At 34.8% G+C, this 21,817-nt stretch overlaps 1 protein-coding gene across 5 annotated transcripts in view; it reads right to left on the bottom strand.

Annotated features, from left to right (window-relative positions):
* Mapk10 (mitogen-activated protein kinase 10) overlaps window positions 1-21,817 on the bottom strand; it is a 300,242-nt gene that overhangs the window by 39,364 nt on the left and 239,061 nt on the right. For all 5 annotated transcript variants that reach the window (XM_090343267.1, XM_090343269.1, XM_090343268.1 and 2 more), the window contains 2 exons: window positions 11,386-11,568; window positions 7,860-7,984 (listed from right to left, as the gene is read on the bottom strand). In XM_090343267.1, coding sequence (XP_090199393.1) covers window positions 7,860-7,984; window positions 11,386-11,568 — 308 coding nt within the window. The remainder of the gene's footprint in view (window positions 1-7,859; window positions 7,985-11,385; window positions 11,569-21,817) is intronic.

Raw genomic sequence — 21,817 nt, 5'->3', positions numbered from 1 at the left:
TGCTTTTCAATTACACAGATCTGGTCAGATCAGTGTTTTGTTTTCAGAGTCCAATAATTATTTAAGAAATGCAGCTAGAGATAGAAGACTATAATTTGTTAGTTATAATTTAAAACAGGTGATGCGCATCTGGTTGAAGATAGAGAATTCACACTGAAATTTAGTTATAGCTGAATCACATTGAGAAGGATTTCAGATCCTTCATCCACTCAAGAAATCATATATTAAACAAGTTAAATAATCAAATGGCACAGGCAATCCACATTTAGAAGAGTTTCTTCAAGCAAAAATAAATAACCAAAGATTTCTATTCCATAAAAATTTCCACTGTGGCTAATAGTGGAATAGAAACCTACCAAGAATAAGGAATTTGGTTTTGTTCTTTGCTTTCAAATTCACTGCTGAATCATCACCAGCTACAAAACAATGCCTAGTTTTCCTTAGCAATTATAGATCCAATTAGCAAATACTAAACTGCTAATGAGTTCTCAAAGCCTCCATGAATAGCTGTGCAGTAGTTAGATTTTTTTTTAAAAAAGAGGAAGATGAAAAAGCAAAAAGAGGTGAAAACAAACGAACAATTGAAATCTTCGCTGGTGCATTTTTCTTACTTGGAAGCCAGAAAGTAGAACTAAAAATATCCTAAAGGCAAAGAGTTGGATCCTTTCACTGCCTCATCCAACATTGGTTCAACTATTTCACAGGCTCCTCATGAGCTCTACAACAAACTGAAAGACAGACATCAGCATGTGAAAAGAAGAAAGGACACACTGTCAGTGGAGTTCCTATGACAAATACTCTGCCAAGACCATCAACTTAGTATTTTGTGGTAAGAAATCATAAAGCTCATGAAAAAAAATTTAGTCATTAGTGGTAATGTTTTTATTTATTTATTTATTTTTTGCCAGTCCTGTACCATGAACTTGAGGCCTGAGCACTGTCCTTGGCCTAAAGCTGTACCACTGGAGCCATAGCACCATTCCCAGCTTAGAAATTGGTACTTAGAAATTGAATCTGGGTCTTTGTGCATGCTAGGCAAGCAATCTACCCCTAGGCCAAACTTCCGACCCTAGTGGTAATGCTTTTTAAGGACCTAGTGAGATCCCTGCTCATCTCTTTTGACTTCCTGAGTCTTCTCTCCAGGGTAAGAATGCTCAGCTCTTTGGGTATGTTTCTTTCGCATAGGGATTTCAGAGTTGTAAATAGGAAAATATGACTAAACCACCAGTGCCAGCCCAATCCTCAGAGGCACCATTTTCCCTCACGCTTGTTTTTCATCTGCTCTACATCTCAGGACACTGACTCTATCAGGATTCATTTCCCAGGAGTGTCTGTCACCCTTGGACTATTCTCAGCCAACAGACAGCAGATAAGAACCAGAAGATGGGAGGAACAGCTTTCTTTCTACCCTTTTCTCCATAAATAGCTGAATTATCCCAATGGCTTTGATTACAATTCCCATAGGACAGTCTATCACTTCCCAACCCTGGGCCTCAGGTTGCCACTTCCTCATTTTTAACTTGGTCACGACTATCTATCTTTGCTAACCTTGACGGGTCCAAGTATATTTATTTTTTACTTGCACTGCATTCTGGGAACATTCTTCTCCTCACTGTTTAAATGTTTTTTAAGATTGCATCTGCTCTATGGAAAAAAAAAAAAAGATTGCATCTGCTCAAACTGCTCTGATCTGAGATGCATGTCTCTTTTGACTGCTCATGTGGTCTTAACTGGCTGTCCTATCTTATTTGTCCACATACCTGCATCGCCTCCAACTCTGGATGACTCTAATCAAACTCTGGAGCCTGCTGGACTTTGACTATAAGATTCTGAATCTCTTTTCTAGTTTCACTAGTCCAAGGCCCGCTCTATTACTTTTTACCTCATCATGGTTTGTCTGGCTTTGTGACTATGTAGAAAATCACATTGGAGAGTTGATATTCGCATTATTAAACTTTGCTAAGGTATAGCATGAAATGATTCTCTGCTGCTCTCTATGCTCTCATTTAAGATTTACTTTGAACAGAGTTTGGGGCATATATGAATATTAACATTTACATTTTCATGGCATAAGATTGAAGGTAATGCATAGTTCCTGCATGGTCAGTCAGCTTTTCCTTGCTTTCTCTTTGATAATATCCAGTGTGATCAAATAGCAGACAAGAAGATAGTGAAAATAATGTCAGATAATAACTCCACTCAAAGGGTGTGAAGTTTATGATGAATATGTAATAAAATAGCTTGATATAGTCAATAGAGCTTATTCTTTCTTTTTTCACTAGAGGAGATACTAGCAGCACTAGAGTGATGAAATGGTAAGGAATAACATCAATAAAGCATTTAAGACTATATTAATTACTTAGGTTATAAACAAAGCAGTCGATGTATCACACTGATGACCACTATTGGCTTAACACTTGCTGAGAGCTTATTTTAATGGAATTTCAGCATTAATGCATGTCAGTGTTACTGCTTCCAAGGTTCCTACTGGAAATCCAAAGGTCAGATTGTTTAACTGAGGATAGAAGGTATAAGTCAATTAAAACCTCCCTAGCTGGGGTCTGAAGTTTGGCTTAGTGGTAGAGTGCTTGCCTAGCATACATGAAGACCCAGGTTCAATTCCTCGGTACTATGTACATAGAAAAGCCAGAAGTGGTACTGTGGCTCAAGTGGGAGAGTGCTAGCCTTGAGGTAAAAGGTAAAAGCTCAAGGACAGTGCTCAGGCCCTGAGTTCAAGCCCTAAGACAGGTAAAAAAAAATTTCCTAGCTGCTCCAATTCCCAAATTAATCTTGAATAAAATAAGAAATAATGAACTAGGATATAGAAACATAAGCCATATAGTGAATGATTGTTGTTCTTTTGCCGTCCCTTGGTTATCTCATATTGTTACAGTATCTCACTTTGTTACCTGATATATCAGATATATTTGTATTTGGTTATTTGAAATTGGATAGGGAAGGGGGGAAAATAAGATGAGGGGTGGGGGTGGGAGGGAGGGAAATGGAGACCAAGACATGTGAAAGGGTATCAATGTATGGGAATTAATGCACCATCTATGTGGCAAATATCATGTAACCCTTCTATTAATTACAATAATAAATATATGGAAAAAAAGAAATAATGAACAGATTCGGCCCTGGTCCTGTTCCCCTATTAACCCTCAATCAATTCGGTTGCATTAGTCCCTTTGTCTCCCTTAGTCCAGTCCAGGGTGTCTCTCTTCAGTCTACATTATAACTCCATTCCTATCCTCTATTCCAGCTTTCTCTTCTGCAAGTCTCAGCTGAGAGACAGAAGTTCCTGTTTGGCCTTCTGCTCCTTCTCTGGGTTCCTGAGTATTTACCCACTAGGAAGCGAATTCTCAACAACAGAGGATATACCTGCCCAATCCGCTGCTCTGCACAGATTCACAGTGTAACATCTCGGCCATTATGAATGATACCTGGGTCTCCCTGAGACAGAGCCTTTGACACATTGATTATCTCATTAACCACTGCTGACATGAAAGCTGTCACTCAGTACACATGCAATTCTAGGGGTTCTAACGTCAGATCTCAATCCTTGCTTTTTCTTTTTAACCAAAATTGAGAAACTGATGGCCGGATGTGGGGGTGTATGTCCATAGTCCTAGCTATTTGCAAGGTGGAAATAGGAGGATTAGAGTTCAAAATCAGTTCAGGAAAAGCATTTAATGAGACCTCATCTCAATGGCTCTCACTTGTAATCATGGTTTTTAAAACAAGATACAGAGGTAGGAGGATTGTGGCTCAAGATATAAGCCAAAAGTTTGACACTTATCTAAAAACATAACAAAAGTGCAGGAGGCGTGGCTCACATGGCAGAGAAATGTGATGCTCTGAAAATAAACCCCATTGTTGTCAAAAGTAAAGAATCAAACTATATTCTCTTGCTCTAAACAGTTTTAGTTGGCCACTACCTTATAATGGTTATTTTGAGCCTTGCCACCCTCATCTTTACCATAAAAAAGATTTATAGAAAACTATGAAATAATTCCTCTATGTATGAACTTTCTTATATTCCAAACTTTTCACCAGGAATGAAATTATACTCCACAGTATTTAAATTTTATTTTGTGTTCTTCTTAAGTTCCTTCCTGTGTGCCCTAACGCGTGCTGAGTCACCATATTCTTCCCATGGGGTTCTCCCATTTCTTTTTTCTTGTATCTTCAGGGATGCAAGATAAAAGCCTTTACTCCATACTTTGTTTCTGTGCTGCTCTCCAATTGTATTTGGTTATTTGATTGGATAGGAAAGGGGGGAAAACAAGATGGGGGGTGGGGAGGAGAGTAATGGGGAACAAGACATGTGAAAGGGTATCAATGTATGTGAATTAATGCACCTTCTATCTGGCAAATATCATGTAACCCTTTTATTAATTACAATAAAATATATATAAAAAAGAATTTTGAATACCCCAAGCTTCCTAAAAGTAAAAAGAGCTACAATGAAGATATGTGAAATATTTATTTTCTTTAAGTTTAAACTATTACTGGACTGTCCTACATTTGACAACAGTAGATGTCAGTAGAAATCAAAACAACAGCAATGTATTAAATGTATTAAACAACTCAATATATTAAAATGATTTAAAAACTCATCATTTTCAATGATTAGCTAAACAATTTTAGCCTGTTTCTTCTCCAGCTGATCTTTTATCTCCAGGTACAAATACATTCTCTTAATATCAAAAGATAAATCTTTGCGTGTGAAGCCTAGCACAGTAAGTAAAATGAACAAAGTGCAATAATAGCAATATGTCCGATCTCTCTGGTTGCCACAAAGTATGTTGGGCATTTTATAACATGAAAGGTCTGAATTCATAGAATATAATTTATAAGACAGAAACCTCTTAGCTAAAGAGACTGGGTTGCAGAAAGGTGAATAAACTTGACCAAATGCAAGAGAGCAATAAGCACAGCCCATATTAATTGAAATTGTCAGTGATATTTTGGACTCTTAAACAAGGAACCAAATTAGAACGCCTTGGAATTGAATGCAGCCTTTGGGATCTCTTTTGGACATGTACTTTTGTCATTCTAAGCATTATGCGAGGACCCTGAGAATAATTTGAATAGTTGTAACTTCAAATTTTTATGCAGTGCTCTGTTATACAGATGCTATACACTGCTCTGTTATACACTTATCTGTTATACAGATAAATCATTAGCAAACATGACATCCAAACTTTAATTTTTTTAATTTTATGTAAACATGATTGATTTTCCTGAATAGAGTCAGGCAAACCCCCATAGGCTCATCTCTTTTGATTTCGGTATTTTGCCTCAGTAACCCTTCAATGAAACTTGTTTTTTTCAATTTTCTTCCCTCCCTAACAACAGTGTGTTACTTAAAAGTTGTTGAGATTTGAGTATCACCATCTGACACCAACTTGGGAAGGAAAGTTGACTAGATTCATCTCCAAAATGACCAGCAAAACCCAGGAATGGAAATGTGGCTTACATAATAGCGTGCCGTCCTACCAAGCATGAAGCTTTAGGTTCAAATCCCAGTACCACAAACAAAAAATGTTATTTGAGGTTGGATCTCCTTGATAACATCTAGTCATAGAAATTCTGATGGTTTGAGACTTATTTAATTGGATCATAAAGAATTTTGCAGAATTGTCCTGTCATCCATGAAATGAGATAGCCCAGTGAAGTGCTATACAGCTTTGGCATAAGTCTGTAAAGGAAGGTCATTTTATTTATTTATTCACATGCAATAACAATGACACTAATTGTAAATTGTGGAAAGCACAGTTGACTGCTACTTCAAGCACTTTCAAGCTTTGTTTTGTAGCCTCTACAATATATGTCAATCAGTAAACTATTCTTGCTCTTGGATAAAACATTTATAGATGTAAGACAAATTTACATGTGTGCAATCAGTTACCTCAGTCTCGAAGTAAATCCATGTTCATTCTTTTGTGACCCTGTTTCTTAGATCCTTAGCTGTACTAGAACCTTCCCCTGAATTCCTGTGTCCTTTCTTGTTGCAATCCAACAAGAAGTGGTTGAGAGATACTGAAGTTGTTCAGAAAACATTGATGTGATTGAGAAAGTTCTTATATTTTTTCATTCTTTGAAGGAGTTTTTTATTTCATAAATGCTAAAATAACTTTTAAATCCTATTGATATTATTAAAATATGCTTTGTAGACTCTAGGCAACTATCTTTTTATAGGGAACATAATTACAAGTGAATTACAAATGTAGACTTTATGACTCCAATTAAATTCTCTTCCACAATCCATTAAAAATAGATCATATGCATTAAATTAGATGTGAAAAAAATAAATATGCCACATGATTTGAGCTATCAAAATAAATGAGGAGCCACAATTTCAAATAACTTACGTTTATCTAATTTTCCAGTATAACCCAATTTTGTGAATGTCGTAAGAGAAAATATTCTTGTTCTTAACTTTTAAAACTACATGTTTATCCTTTTTTCTCTTTTCTTCCTATTTCATTCTTTCATTCTATGCTAAGAATTTCCCAGAAAATTTTTCCAATCATGGAAGACTGGATAAAAGAGATTCTATATTTGAGCCATAGAAAATATATCAGTTATAGGAACATTAAAAACTCAGAAACAATTAATTTTAGTAATTTGATTTTGTAAGAATCAAATAGAGCAACCAAAAAAAAAAAAACTTGACACAAACTGAAAAATGTCAACATCTGTGTGCACTGCTTACGAAAGCAGTGTTTAAGGAATCAGTTGTTGGGCGGCTACCTCCCTTGTCCAAATGTGAGAGACGGGTACTACTTTTGCTAAAGCTTCCCACTGCTCAATAGCTGGATTCCGTCACCACCATGAGCTTGCTGTACAATGCGTTTATGAAATTCAGTGTGATCTGGTCCTCATTATCATCCTTCAGCCCTCCTTTCTCCAGTGAGGACTAAAGTAATGACAATTGTAACTTTGAATCCACCACCTCTGACATGGACAAGTACCCAATGACACAGAGAAAGACAAACTGAAGCAAATAAAACTACCTGTAAGCAAAAATACCTGGTGTATAGAGAAGAAAATCAGCAAACAGTATTTAAAATAGCAAATTAAGAACAAATTCAAATACAAATGTGACAGTACTATATTAAAGCAAACGAGAAACTTTAACACAGGTGTTTAAGAATCTGAGGAGCTCTTATATTTATAAATAAAAGCAATATTACTGTTGGCAACATTTTCTCATCAGGGAGTCTGTAGAATACTCATGCAAAGACCTATACACACGGGCCCAGGACCAACGCCCTAAGCTGTTGTCTCTACACAAAGAAAGAGGCCAAGATGTAAATGGTTCAGAAATACTTTGAAAATAAAAACAGGCTTCTGAGAAGATTCTTAAATCATGTCTAGATTTAACACAGAGATACCATATCAGAATATTCAACAGTTCACAGAAAAATAATGTCCTCATTGAAATACCCACTTTTTCAAGTCCAGTTCCTGCAATTTCACAAAGTCATCAATTGTCTGATAAAAGCTCTCTAACTGAACTATTCTTAAAAATCACATGGTGCTAAAGGCAAAGTGTCTAATGAAGGAAATCAAAGCAAAGTAACACATCTTCTATCTAGGGCAGTCTTTAAAAGAAAGGTAGTAGAGGAGATAATTATTATCAAAAACACACTGCAGGGCACTGCGGATATCTAAAGTTTACACTAAATTGCCCCTTCTACAGGAAGTTCTGCAAAAGGAAACGTGTTTAAGATGCAGGTGGAGAAAAGGTCGATGATAGCCTTTAGACATGGAAAGTTCACAAATGTCTTCAGAGTCTAGATTTATTCAGTTTGTTCCTGGACAGAAAGTAAGATGAAGGTGTGCCTTACCGCCTCCACCTCCGCGGGGTCGTACCACACGTTGATGTAGGGGTGCTGTAAGGCGTCGTCCACCGATATCCTTTTGGCTGGGTCAATCACTAGCATCTTTGACAACAAGTCCCTGGCTTGGCTGGCTGAAACAAGAGGTGAAAAAAAAACATTAGGGAGGATTTTATCTGGACAAGGAAATGTGCTGGAAAGAAAACTTTCTTTTTTTAAATGGACTATTGACTTCTTTGAAAACACAGGGCATTTTTACCTGTTCTGCAAAAAAAACTCATTTGAGGCTTTTTAAAAGTTATAGGTTATGAGTACATGAGATGAATTATTCACTCATATTTCAGAGTCATACTAATCAGTGCACAAATTTTGCATAAACCGGTTCATTGGCTTTGGTAATGTGTAAGACTTCAGGATTGGTGCGATAAACAGGATGAGAACTTAAATTGCTTGCTACAGATGCAGGGATGGCTGTTAGAAGTCAACCATTGCTGGAGCTACAGGCACAGTGCAAGGGGTAGAGAACCTGCCTGCTAAACACAAGTATGAACATTTACATAAAATAGACTTTTAGCAGGAATATGACCATACCCTAAATGGGTGTGGTCACTCAACTAATCTGAAAGTTCAGTGATGAAAAAATAATTCCCTCTATTCTTAATATATGGTAAAACTTCAAGTTAAAGAGAACAAAATCTCACTCAATTTAAGAAAATTCAATATACTTTAATTTATGGGTGGATGTTAAAATGGTTATGTAAGCCATTTTTCAAATTAAGGCAACTGGATTAGCTGCATAAACTTGAAAATGGCATAACATATACAAATGGAGAAGTATCAGCCAGAGACAATCTCTGTGACTTTTAACATAATTTTTCCAGTTCTGTTCATTTATTCATGTAATTTAACTAGTTACAGTTCAATTGTTTTCACCATAATATGATAGTACTGTGGTTAAAAATATAGTAAACTACTTTTCCACTTATCATATAAGTATTGCCTTATGTTTCCACATTTTAATATATCGCCCTATGCTTTACACTATTGTGAAGAATCACTCGTTAAATTGGACTTTGGGACTTTGCATTTCTATTACCACTTTCCAGTAAACTCAACCACACAAAGTGATTACGATTATTCCCCAGAAAAATTTTAAAGCTCATCAAAATAATAAAAATAAATACATAAAAACATTTAACTACTTAACTATTAAACCAAAATTTAATTATTCTCATTATCAGTATCCTCCTACTGGCCTAACACGGCTGTTCTTATTTGGTTCAATGATTCAAAAATCTTTTTGATTTTTAGCTTACTTTTTTATTGTAAAGGTGATGTACAGAGGAGTTACAGTTATATGAGTCAAGTAATGAGAACAGTTCTTTTTGAACAGTGTCACCCCCCCTCTCCTATTTTCTCCCAAATTGTGTAGTTCATTTCCAACATAGAATCTTGTGAGTCTCACTGCTGAATTGGTTCATCCCTTGTTGTACCATTTGTGTACTTCTGCAATCCTTCCTAATTTTACATCACCTTTCTTGTGCCCTTCTTCCATAGATTTTCCCACAGCCCATGTATGTTCTCTTCTAGGGTAGTAGACTGAAAAATCCGCTCCTTATCGGTAGGGGCAGGAACTATACTAATAGTAAATCTTCTTACTATGAAATAGTTATCAAGGAAACAAAGTGAATGAAACAATTCAGTGCTTTATCTTTCATTTGCAGGCAATGCTATTAGGCTCTTTTCCAAAAAAGAAGAATAAGTTTCCTTTAAATTTTATGTATATGGTGATTCTTTATGAAGCACTAATTTTACATTAAAATGTTCAATCAGTTAAGAATAAATATGCTAACTAATAAATATGCTAACTAATAACTTACAAAATGATACAATGGTGGAGGTCCCATTGCACAAGGAAACTCAAGGAAGTTAGAATTTCTGTATGAAGCTTGCTACTTCATACGTTTTCTCCCAGTACTGTCATGACTATTCGATAGTTTCATGAGAACTTTGGTATCTCCATATTGTTGCACTACGTGTCTTCAGAGAAAGGAGGAATACTTTATGTCTATAATCATGAAGTCATAAATTCTAAAATATCTGTACATGGAGTTTTATCCTTTCAAATTTGCATAAAGGTAGTATTGATAGATTTGGTAATAACTGAGTCCATGCCACTAAGAGGCTAGGCAGAGGGAGCTGAGTAGAGCATCCAACCTTGTAATTACCAGGAGCTTCAAAACTATGTCGAATATTTAAAGCCCCCTAAGGGAAATTTAAAGCTATCCAGGAGAAAAGAAATCCTACAAAATAGAAGCACCATAATTTAGTATCTCTGTCTCAAGCCTACCTTAACTTTCTGAATTAAGTTCAACTATCTTGTGTCTGAATGCTTAGGGTTCATTTTATTTTCTTTCCTTGTAGGGTTCTTTTTCAAGAGCACATGCCCTAACTTTTTCTGGTAACAGGTAACTATTTTTAATATGACTTTTTAGTATACTTAAGTAATGAACATTTGTTATGAATCAGGCCCTGTTTCAAGTGCTTGACAAGAAATTAGGTCAATGATTCTTCCAACAACTCTCCACAGTTGTTTGTTAAACTAAGTAAAGACTAAGAAATTTCTCTGGAATAACAGAGATTTTAAGCCACAGAAGCAGAATTGGAATCCTGAATGAGGGGGATCTAATTTGTTCAAACTTGGATTCTCAGGAGTTTTCTAGATTGTAACAAGGAGTAGAATGTTATTATTGATTTTACACTAATGCACTGCTGAATTTGTTCCCAGTCTTGAAATGAAACTGTCTTCAATTTTGTAGGTAAAGATATTGATTGAGATTTTTTTAACTGCAGTAATAATCAACCACAGGTGCAGTAGTAGAATCCACTTATTTGTACAAGTACATTATTGAATTTTTTTAAACTGTGAATTCTCATTTCCTATTCTAATGTGGAAAGATTGTGGTATACGCTTCATAAAATACCAATGAAAGACACTCAAATACCTCAACCCCCAAGGTTTTATAACTGAAAACTCATATTGAAATTTTTCTAGGTAATAGCAAGGGTTCATTGATTTCTAGCCATATTATCTTGGCATTTTATGAACAGACTTCAAAAAACAATTTTGGTATTCTAGTGTGTGTGTGTGTGTGTGTGTGTGTGTGTGTGTGTGTGTGTGTGTGTGTGTGTGTTTGTGTGTGTGGTACTGGGAATTGGACTCAGCCTCACATTTATTAGGCTACTGCCCTATTGAGCCATAATCCCAACTCTAGATTCTAAATAAACCCCCATAAAATAGCTAATCTGTACCATACTCCTTGGTTAAGTAAGATGATAAAAGAGGTAATATAAATAAACGGATATATTGAAAGGTAACCCCTTTGTACAACTACTTAAAGATAATAAAAACATAATTTTAAAATAACTTTCCTTAAGTGGGGTTAGTTAAAGTTAAATGTCTATATGTCACTCGATTTTTTTTTAATGCCCTTCCATGCAGCGTGGCTCCGCTCAGATTGTCTTTGAGGCTTACCTTTAAGTTTATTGTGCTCAGAATCCGCTGGGAAGAGGGAATCTGGGAAGAGCTTGGGAAAGGTGAGTCCAGCATACTTAGGCCGATTCTCCACATAGTTCCTCACAGTGGGCTGCAGTTTCTTCATGAATTCTGGACATGGTGTTCCTAGTTGTTCAATTACCTTATTCCACTGGTCAATATCTAAGAATTGGACAGTTAAGGAAAAGACATGCGCAGACCACTAACTCTTGTTTCTAACAATGTGGGGGCTATGCTTTTCAGAAGCTCAAACTATCAACAGTCCAGCTGCAGGGTAAAAGAACAACACAGGACAAAAATCTACAATGAAAATGCTCAGACAGTAAATCCTCCTGGAATTTTAAAACCATGTTTGTACAATTAACACAATTTTTAAAAAGTAAGAGTACAAAATTGTCAGATTTATAAAGATAAAAGTTACTCAAACAGGACAAGTTCAGCTACACGTCTCTGGCATTATATAATCAAGAATTAAATATATATATATACATATATATAGGAAATTGTCTCTAGCTTATAAAGGTAACAAGCTATTCAAATAATGAAAAAAAGAACCTATTTTACTGAGGAAAGTATTTTCTATGGCCAGGATTTTATAAACAGCTCACTTCATAGTAACATTTCTCTTTTGTTGGTCATGGGACTTGAACTCTGGCCTGGATGCTGTCCCTGAGCTCTTCAGCTCAAGGCTATTGCCCTACCCTTGAGCCACAGCCCCACTTTCCATTTTCTAGTGATTAACTGGAGATCAGAGTCTCTTTGCTTTGTATTGCCTGGGCTGGCTTTGAACCTTGATCCTCAGATCTCAGCCTCCTGAGTAGCTAGGATTACTGGATCACAGTAACATTTTTATCCTGAAGATACTTCCATCACTTACATTTTTAAGTAGTGAATAAATAAATATCTTAAAAAGTATTTATTGACTTCTTTTTCTAAATTTCCTGTGATTTCTTCTTCACTTTCCTAATGAGTATTAATATTTTCTAGTTATATCTATTGTATATGAGAACAACGTAATTGTTTTGCTTTGTTGCTAACATTTTTATTACACATTAAAATGATCCATATTTATGAAATATAATATGAAGTTTTGATATGTGTATTCCTTTGTGCAATGTTCAAATCATGGTAAACATCTCCATCTTTGAGCCCTTACTAGTTACATGTGAATAATTCTTTCTTCTAGATTATTAAAAATATGCAATTACATGGAGTTGTCCTATACTCAAAAAGCAAGAATTGACTTCTATCAATCACTTAGTTGTCTCTTAGGTTGCCCTCGCTTCTTTATTTCCCAACTCAAGATAACTAATTGGAACTTTTTGCGTCTCATTAATACTTGCTATATTTCAGAATCTCAAGTAGATGAATGCCACAGAAAAAATCGCTAGAGAAGTAGCAAGAAGCAGCTGATTTCAAATCTATTCCCTTGTTATTTGTCAGTGAGTCCTTGTACATTTGTCTTAAATCTAACATCGAAAGCAGTACTTTCTCCTCTCTTTTCAATTCTATCATCTATTGTTAATTCTTTCCTACTAAACTAAGAATATCAGAAAACCTTACCATAATATTAATGAATTGATGTTTGTAAATATTTTACTTCTAGCTATTCAAGAGAATTGAACTAAAACATGCTTAGCAGGCTGAATGAGCACAAAATGAACAATATTTATCATGAATAAAATTAAACTGAAAACAAAAAAGGAGATAGAACAAATGTGCACATCTTCAGTTATTATATATATATATATATATATATATATGATGGGCTATCAAGAAGTTAAATTCACCTAGAAAATAATGAAACAAAGGCACACCTTAGTGAAAATCCATTTAAGTTATGTGTATAGAAATATAGTAGTCAGTCATAAGCATTAAAAATAAAGGAATTTTTAAAAAGATGCACTGTAACATAGTACATTAAGGACAACAATCACTCATTATATGGATTTTGATAGAACTTCTTCTTTCCTTTCTTTATTTGCTGGTCCTAGTGCTTGAACTCTGAGTCTGGACACTGTCCCTGAGCACCTTTCTTCAAGGTGAGCACTATACTACTTGAACCACAATGCCACTTCCAGCTTTTTCACATGTTTTACTTGAATAATCTTTTTTAAAATAATTTTTATTGTGATTAATAGAAGGGTTACATTATATTTACCAGATAGAAGGTGCATTACTTCACAAACATTGATACCCTTGGTTATCTCATATTGTTACAGTATTTTACCTTGTTATCTAATATATTGTATATATGTTTATTAGGTTATTTGAAATAGGATTGGGAAGGGGGAAAACAAGATGAGGGGTGGGGGTGGGGTAGGGAAAAGGGGACCAAGACATGAGAAAGGGTATCAATGTTTGTGAAGTAATGCATCTTCTCTCTGGTGAATATAATGTAACCCTTCTATTAATTACAATAAAAAATATATGAAGAAAAAGAAAAACAAGATGCCCTGTAAACAGGAAGCTTTGTTGAGTGGCAACTCCTTTGTATAACTACTTAAAAATGTGAATTATATTTTGAAATAAGAATCCCTTGCCTTAACTCCAAAAATAAATAAATAATAAAGGAATTAAACACATAGCTGAGCACCAGTGGCTTATGCCTAAAATCCTAGCTACTTAGGAGGCTGAGATCTTAGGACTAACTTAGAAAAAGCTGTAATGTGTCTAAAGTGATGAACAACTAGAACAACTTAGAAAAACTGGAAGGAGTCCAAGGCTACTTGTTTACTGAGACAATGTCAGGGGGATCTACCCAGCAAGGTTGTCCAATGACTGACGGACATATGATTTATACAGTCCTTATTGTGATATATTTTTGTCTTATAAAAAATCTACTTACTATTATAATCTATACTTACAAATCTAAAAATAGGCATGTTAGTTACGTTTTCTAATATTCACTACTGCATATGGTAGAGGCAAATTTTTCACTAATCTATTGATGTTTATTAGGCCCTTCCATTTCCACAGATCTTATTGATTTTGTATTTGTACCATTCGTTCATTTTTTTTAAATTGTCGGGGTAATATATACATTTGCCAAGTAATAGATACATTACTTCTCATACATTGATACCCATTCTCATGTTTTTGTCCCCATTTTCCTCCCCCCCCAAAATTCATTCATTCTTTTTGTAAACAGTACTCTCCTCGAATTGTATGATATTCTGACATCACAAAAGCAAGGTCTGTTTCTACCTGAATAAGTCTATAGCTTGATAACTTGAAACGTAACTTGTCGATTTAACTTGTTATCTATATTTTAGAGAGATTTGCAAATTAGCAAATAATATGACTATATACAAAGGATCTAATCCAAACAGCCTACACTAGCAAATAATCTATGTAAGAGCAGTTTTGTTTTTTGTTTTTTGGGGTTCTTTTTGCCAGTCCTGGCTTGAGCTCAGGGCCTGAGCCCTATCCTTGGACTTTCTCAAGGCTAGAGCTTCACCACTTGAGCTTCACCACTTCTGGCTTTTTTTCTATGTATGTGGTACCAAGGAATCGAACCAGGGTCTTTGTGCATGATAGGCAAGCACTTTTACCACTAGGCTAAACTCCCGGCCCATAAGAGCAGTTTTTAAGTATACTGTGTTGTGTCCTGGGAGACTTTCTCTGGTAAATCACATTCATTCTATGTATAGCCTTATAATAGTGGAAGTGGAGAAAAGGTAACCAAACTTCTACAGGAGCAAGAAAAAATGCCAACCAGTTATAATTAATAAAGCTGGATATCTAAATTTAAAAGAGCTCAGCCTTGTAATCATGATACAAATGAGTCTGAGAACAGAAAGCCTACCATTTGAAGTCAGCTCAGACAGAAAATGTGAGACCCCTACACCTTGAGCAATAAAAGTTGGCACAGTAGCACACACCTGTTACCCTAGTGAGTCAGGAGAAAATAGTAAGTCAAATGGACATAAATGAGAGAAAAATTACTTCAAAAGTGCTCAAAATGGTAGCATATTGCCTAGCAAGGACAAAGTCCTGAGTTTAAATTTTGCTAATGCTACCCCCTCCCCCCGACACACACACACATCAAAAAGAAGGAAGAAAAAGGGAAGCAATTTCTGCCTTCTAATATTTTGGTCTCTTCTGTTAATAAATAACAATATATCTATTTATTGTAAATTTCATAAGAAGACTTGTCATTTTCATGGACTAATCTTTAGGAACAAAAAATGTATTTTGTCCACAATAGGTTCTAAAAATATGTGTTGAATACATGTCTGCCTAATCATTTGAACAGTTTTGTTTAAAGAAGGAGTTAAAATATTCAAAGAAGCAATGACTGAGATATTTCAAGATTTGAAGGAAGGTTGGAAGCCAGGACAAAACAAATCCCAAGAGAGATAAATAAAAGAAACCCACACCTATAAACCTTGCTGAGAAACAGCAGATAAACAAAGATCAAGGAAAACAGTAAGAATGGTTCAAAGCGGCCTAGGCAGGCAAGTCCTTAAGACTCATCTCCTATTAACTACCAAAAAGCTAGAAGTAGAGCTGAGTCTCAGTGGCAGAACACTAACTCTGAGTACAGAAACTCCAGGAGAGAACCCAAACCCTGAGTTCAAGTCCTAGGATGCACACAGGCAAAAGGAATTTAAATGGTAAATGAAGAAACAATTTAGTTTTTGTCTTATGATGGTATGGACAGCCAATAGTCATTTAATAATATTTAAGCAAAGAACACGTACAGTATTATCTTCAAAGAGCTGAACGAAAAAAACGTCTATATAAAACTCTGTATCTGACTAAAGTAACTTTCAAGTATGGGAATCCCAGCGAAAATACAGTTTTATTTTTATAATCTCTACTAAATAAGTTTCTATTTCAGATTCTATAGTAAAGTTAAAAACCTGCCCTCTATGCCTTTAGGAATATATACTTAATAAAACCTGGTACATGTCTTCCTAAAAACATATACTGACAAAAATCACTGTTTATAAATGCAAAAACTACTGTAAAAATATGTTCACCTACATGAAAATGGATTTCTTTCAGGCATACAATATAGCAATGAAAATGAGGGATTTTTCCCCCAACCGATTGGCATGGATAAATCTAAAAAGTATGTTTTATAAAAACAAATCATAAGTATGACAAAAAATATGCACCATACATAAAAGCATATATTTCTTGAAGATAGACATGCTGTGATAAAGAAAACTCAAGAAGTTGATACAGACAAATATCTAGAACTTTAGAAAAAAAAAGGTATGGCTGAATTATAATAATTTTTAAAGTAATATTTAGAATATTTAGTATTCAAAAGGGTTAAAAAGAACTGATACATGCTAATTTAAGTAATCTTCCAGAGCTATACATTTAATAACCCACATATATAATATATTTCATAATTTTGAATAAAAATTTCAAGTTTGATGAAATTTATTTCATCTCCCTAAAGCAATTATCTCAACAGTTGAATTATAATTCTTTTATATATAGTTAAAATATACCTGGTTGAATGAAATTTAATTACTACATGTTTAAAATCTAATAAAGTACACATAATTTTATGACCTATATGGCTACTTAATATTTTACTAGATTAACATTTACAATCTTACATATCTTAAATTTAATGTTATATATTAAGATAAAATAAATAGCACTTTTGAGAATTTCTTGGAAACGAGGGCTCCCGGACAAAAAATAGCATATTATACAGCTGTATATTGTGAGAATTATCTATCTCTAGCTCTATTTTGACCTAATAGATTTAGATACGATTTTTGTGTCTTCACTAAGTTACTTGAGCAATGATTTTTGTCTGTATGTCAGTACTGGGGTTTGAATTCAAGACCTCATTCAATAAATCAGGACTTTATGCAGAGTTGATGTTTTACCACTTGACTCATATCTCTAGTTCACCATATTGTTGATTAAGTAAAGATGAAATCTTGCAGACTTTTCAGCTCAGATTAAGCTCAAACCTTGATCCCTAGATCTTATTCTTCTGAGTAGCCAAAATTATAGATGTAAACCTCTGGCACCATATATTTTGGTTGTGGGGTGGCAGCGGTTGTGGCACTTGAATTCAGGGTCTGGGCACTGTCCTGCTCCTCTTCTTGCTCAAGGCTAGGGCTCTACCATTTAAGACACTATGCCACTTCTGGTTTCTGAGTTTCTGAGTGGTTAATTGATGATAAGAGTCTCATGGGGACTTTTCTGCCTAGGCTGGTTTCAAACTGAGATCTTCAGATCTCAGCCTTCTGAGTAACTAGGGTTACAGGCTTCAGCCACCAGCAGGTGCACCAAGATTTTAATAATAAACATTTTAATAAGTAATCTGTATTTCATGTAAGAGATAATCACTACATTTAGTGGTCATGATGTGCTTTTGAAACACTGATTTTATGCTTTACTCGACATGTTTGAAATCATTAAGAGACCATAGATAGTCCATCTGTCTCACAAAAAAATGTGTAAATCTGTCCCCATAGAAGACCTCCAGAGAAGATCAATATCAAATGATCAAGGGAATGTAGTATGACCTATAAACACTACTGGCAGCCTTGAGGATTATTTATAAGGGTCTGACATTCAAGTTAACCAATAATACCCAAGCAACTTCTTCCAGGAAATTATTCTAATAAATGCTGAGCTAGCTCTGTTAAATAATTGAATTGTGGAAACCTATTTCAGCCCTTGAGCCCCAGAGCCATTTCTGGTTTTCTAGTGGTTAATTGGAGATAAGAGTCTCAAGGATTTTAGTGCCCAAGCTACTCAGCTGAGTAGCTAGGATTACAAGCGTGAGTCACTGCATTCAGCTTGTCCCTGAGCTTCTTTTGCTCAAGGCTAGTAAGCCAGGGGGCTACTTCCAGCTTTTGCTAAGTAGTTTATAGAGGATGAGTCTCAAGGACTTTCTTGTCCAGTTTGGCTTTGAACAGCAATCCTCAGATCTCAGCCTCCTGAGTAGCTAGGATTACAGGTGTGAGCCACAGTGCTTGCTTCAATTTTCTTTAAGTCAATGTACAGTAAGTGATAAAATCAATAATTTTAATTCTCAGGTAGAAAATTATCATTTCAACCCATTTGGGGCATTTAAAGATTGCACAAATTGAATGTTTTCATAAAATTTTCTAAAATTAGACAAAATTTAGAATAATTTCAAATTTATTCAGAGATGTCCAATGTAGGTTTATAATTAATTGGGAATAAAAGAAATGCTAGTTTCAAGAAATTTGCAGACATTTACAAGCCAACATACCTACCAACATAGCACGGACTCTAACATGACTATGGTAATTTAACAAAAATTCTGTCATACAGTAGAAGACAAAAAGAGGAATGTAATACAGTAAGATTTTACCAGTACCTGCTATACAAGATTGAAAAAGACTTTTTAGCAAGTAAGTATATTCAGCATAAATGATGCTTTTCTTTTAACTAAGTAAGCAAATTCCAACTAACTGCCTTCTATTCAGTCATATACTAAACGGATTTTATTTAAATATAAGGCAAATATATGCATATAAGAGGGACTAATTTATATATGGAATATATATGTATTCAAATTTTTACATTGTCCTATAGATACCTGATAAAAATGGTTATATAGATATTAGGAACCAAAAACTAATAATGATATATGTGAGTACCATTAAATATTAGTTAAAATTGCTCTAATTTAAATGTTAAGACTCCACTATTGTAGGCTCACTAATGATTTTGAATAATGACCATTTGATCAGTGGTTTTTCTTTAGCATGATAACAATATAACATTTTCATAAAGGGATAGTCAAAAGGGCAAGACCCTATCTAAACAACAACAACAATAACAACAAAAAAAACCCTAAATCAAAAAGAACTAGGGGTATGGTTCAAATGAGTTCAAATCCCAGTATTGCCAATAAATAAATAAATTCTATTTTAACAAATTCTATTTCATTTTGCTTTCTAAAAAGAAATCTTCATGATGGCACTATCATTTCCTTGGTAGAGCTATCTTTTAATCAGTAAGAAAATTCAGGACACCATATTCTTAGATTTAGGTAATTGCATCCAGGAAAATCTATGCCAGTAATGATATAATTAACTGGCTCCAAAAACAAAATAAATTCAGACATAATGAAGTAGTTTTGAATCAGAAACTTTCCTCTTATGCTCAATATTTGTTCCATTTTTATAGTTACATTTAATGCAATATTGTTCTAGGAACTGTCCATTAAACAACTATAGAAAAGTGAGAACAAATAAAAGGATATTCAGCTCACTTAAGGGAGTAAGTTGTTTCTAAATATTATTGTGATAAAACTTGTTACAGACCCACATATTAGTCTCATGCTACTCATATCTATAAAATCCCAGCTCTGAAATGTCTACTTATTAATTATTTCCTGTTTAAGGGAGGTTTACTTCACTTATTCAAATGATATGGATAATTTCACAAGATAGTTACTTCAAACATTTTAATTAATAAGGTTTTAATTATTGCACTTAAGAATATGGGAAAGCAGAGTTGAATTGGAGATTTTATTTTTTATAAATGAAGTGAATGAGAAAAAGGTTAGAAGTATTGTATCAATTTGAAAAGATATGTGTGTGTGTGTGTGTGTGTATACACACATTTGTGCTCTCTGAGTATGTGTTTATAAACTACATTTGTGGGTAAAAGCAAATCTAACTGATTTTGGATTTCTATACCGAGTGACTATTTCTTGTGACCTAAGACTATAAATCCTGTTTTAATACTGAGTGTATCATTCCTCCATGGATGTATCTTACTTATGAAATATCTACCAGAGAATATCTCTCCTGTTCATTTGGCAGGAGTGAACTAAAGGAGAACTTTTAACATCATGCTGAGCCATTCACATTTGGTGCTCTCCTGTCCACAAGACGTCTTGTTAGAAGACAAGTTTGCTCCGACAGGATGTGAGCCTGTGGCCTTTGAGTCTCCAGAACCCCTCCCAGGCCACTGAATGTGGATCATCCACATCTCTGAATTCAAAACAAAAGGGGCTATGCAGAGCCTGTCACCCAAGGAGACCATTGGCTGCTGGAAGGATACGATCAGTGCCAGGGAATAGTACTGCACCTTTTATCATTTCTCCCATGATGCACCCTACTGACCACATATCAACTGAAAGCAAAAATGAAATGAAGATGAACAAGAACACAGCAACAGAACAGCAAACAAATGACAACAGTGGACCACCTGTGCCACAGAGCACCAACTCCTGGTCATTTGTGTTTGAAAATAGTTTTAAAACATAAACACTGGATGTCGAGGCCTTTGATGTTACATACCTGAGCTAGCAAAGGTTTCCCACTGTTACCTAAGGTATGATATTACTACTTTGCAATGATAACTCTATGATCTCGTTAGTTTCTTATTTCAAAGATCTCATTCACATTCATACACTGAAATCTTACTAATGTGAATTGTAAATTGTTGTAAATTGTGTTAATATAGGAAACATACAAAGTTTTATTCTTCTGTATACCGTATTTGGTAAAATAAAAGAGCTACACTGCCAGTGGCCCTAAAATAAAAGTTGTTTATTAAATATATTCTTATTTATAAATATGAATTAGTTGCCAGAAGAAAGTGAATATTCTAGAATGAATGTTTGGACTATGCTGCTTCAACTTCATTCAGTTCCACAAAGAAGAGCATGCTTCTAAATGGGAATCCTGTAGCTGGCTTACAAACATGGTTATTTCAGAATGGTTGAGGAGTGCTGGCTTTCAATGGGATCATTCTACCATGAAATAAACAAGATTAAGAAGTGGACACTTTTGAGGCTAAAGATCAAAAGAAAGTTGGAATTTAAGGCTCAATTACAATATCCTACCTTCTAATTCCAGTTATCATCCAGAATTTACAACCAGGAAGCTAGGGTAGAAGGGAAGGGAAAAATGCAGAAGGATGAAGCAAGGGACTAAACTCATTGTCTTGGGTACTTGTTCTTATGAAAACCAGAAAGGTCAATAGGTCATTCTTGTGAGGAAAAAACACTGGAAGGATAAGGTATGTTGAGGGGAGAAAACCAGGAAAAATGCATAAGGCAGTGCTCAATAAAATTCTGCTTCACTTACATTTCAAACTACATTGCAGAATTTGGCAGTGATCTTAAAGAATACCTTATGGGATTCTTTCTATTGTGACACTCTCACTGAAGGCAAACCCCAAGTTTTCATTTGAACACCAAAACAGAAATCAAGGTTGGGGCTGGAAGGGGATAAGCAGACCAAAGAAGCAAATGTGTTTTGCTTCTGTTTCAGGAAAGCAGATGACATGCAGAAATATCAAGGAAAGATAGAGCAAATAGTTGAACATTCCTTATCAGTCATACCTTTAAACCTCAGGAATGTCTGTCTTATAAGAGTTTGTTGTGAAAAATCTTTGATTGAAGAAAACAGGAAAAAGCACTAACAATGTATTTACT

This window comes from Megascapheus bottae, chromosome 13 (assembly GCF_031878675.1).
Source record: "Megascapheus bottae isolate mThoBot1 chromosome 13, mThoBot2.hap1, whole genome shotgun sequence".
NCBI lineage: Eukaryota > Metazoa > Chordata > Mammalia > Rodentia > Geomyidae > Megascapheus > Megascapheus bottae.
The sequence above is the reverse complement of the archived record's forward strand: the minus strand, read 5'-3'. Positions and strand labels throughout refer to the sequence as shown.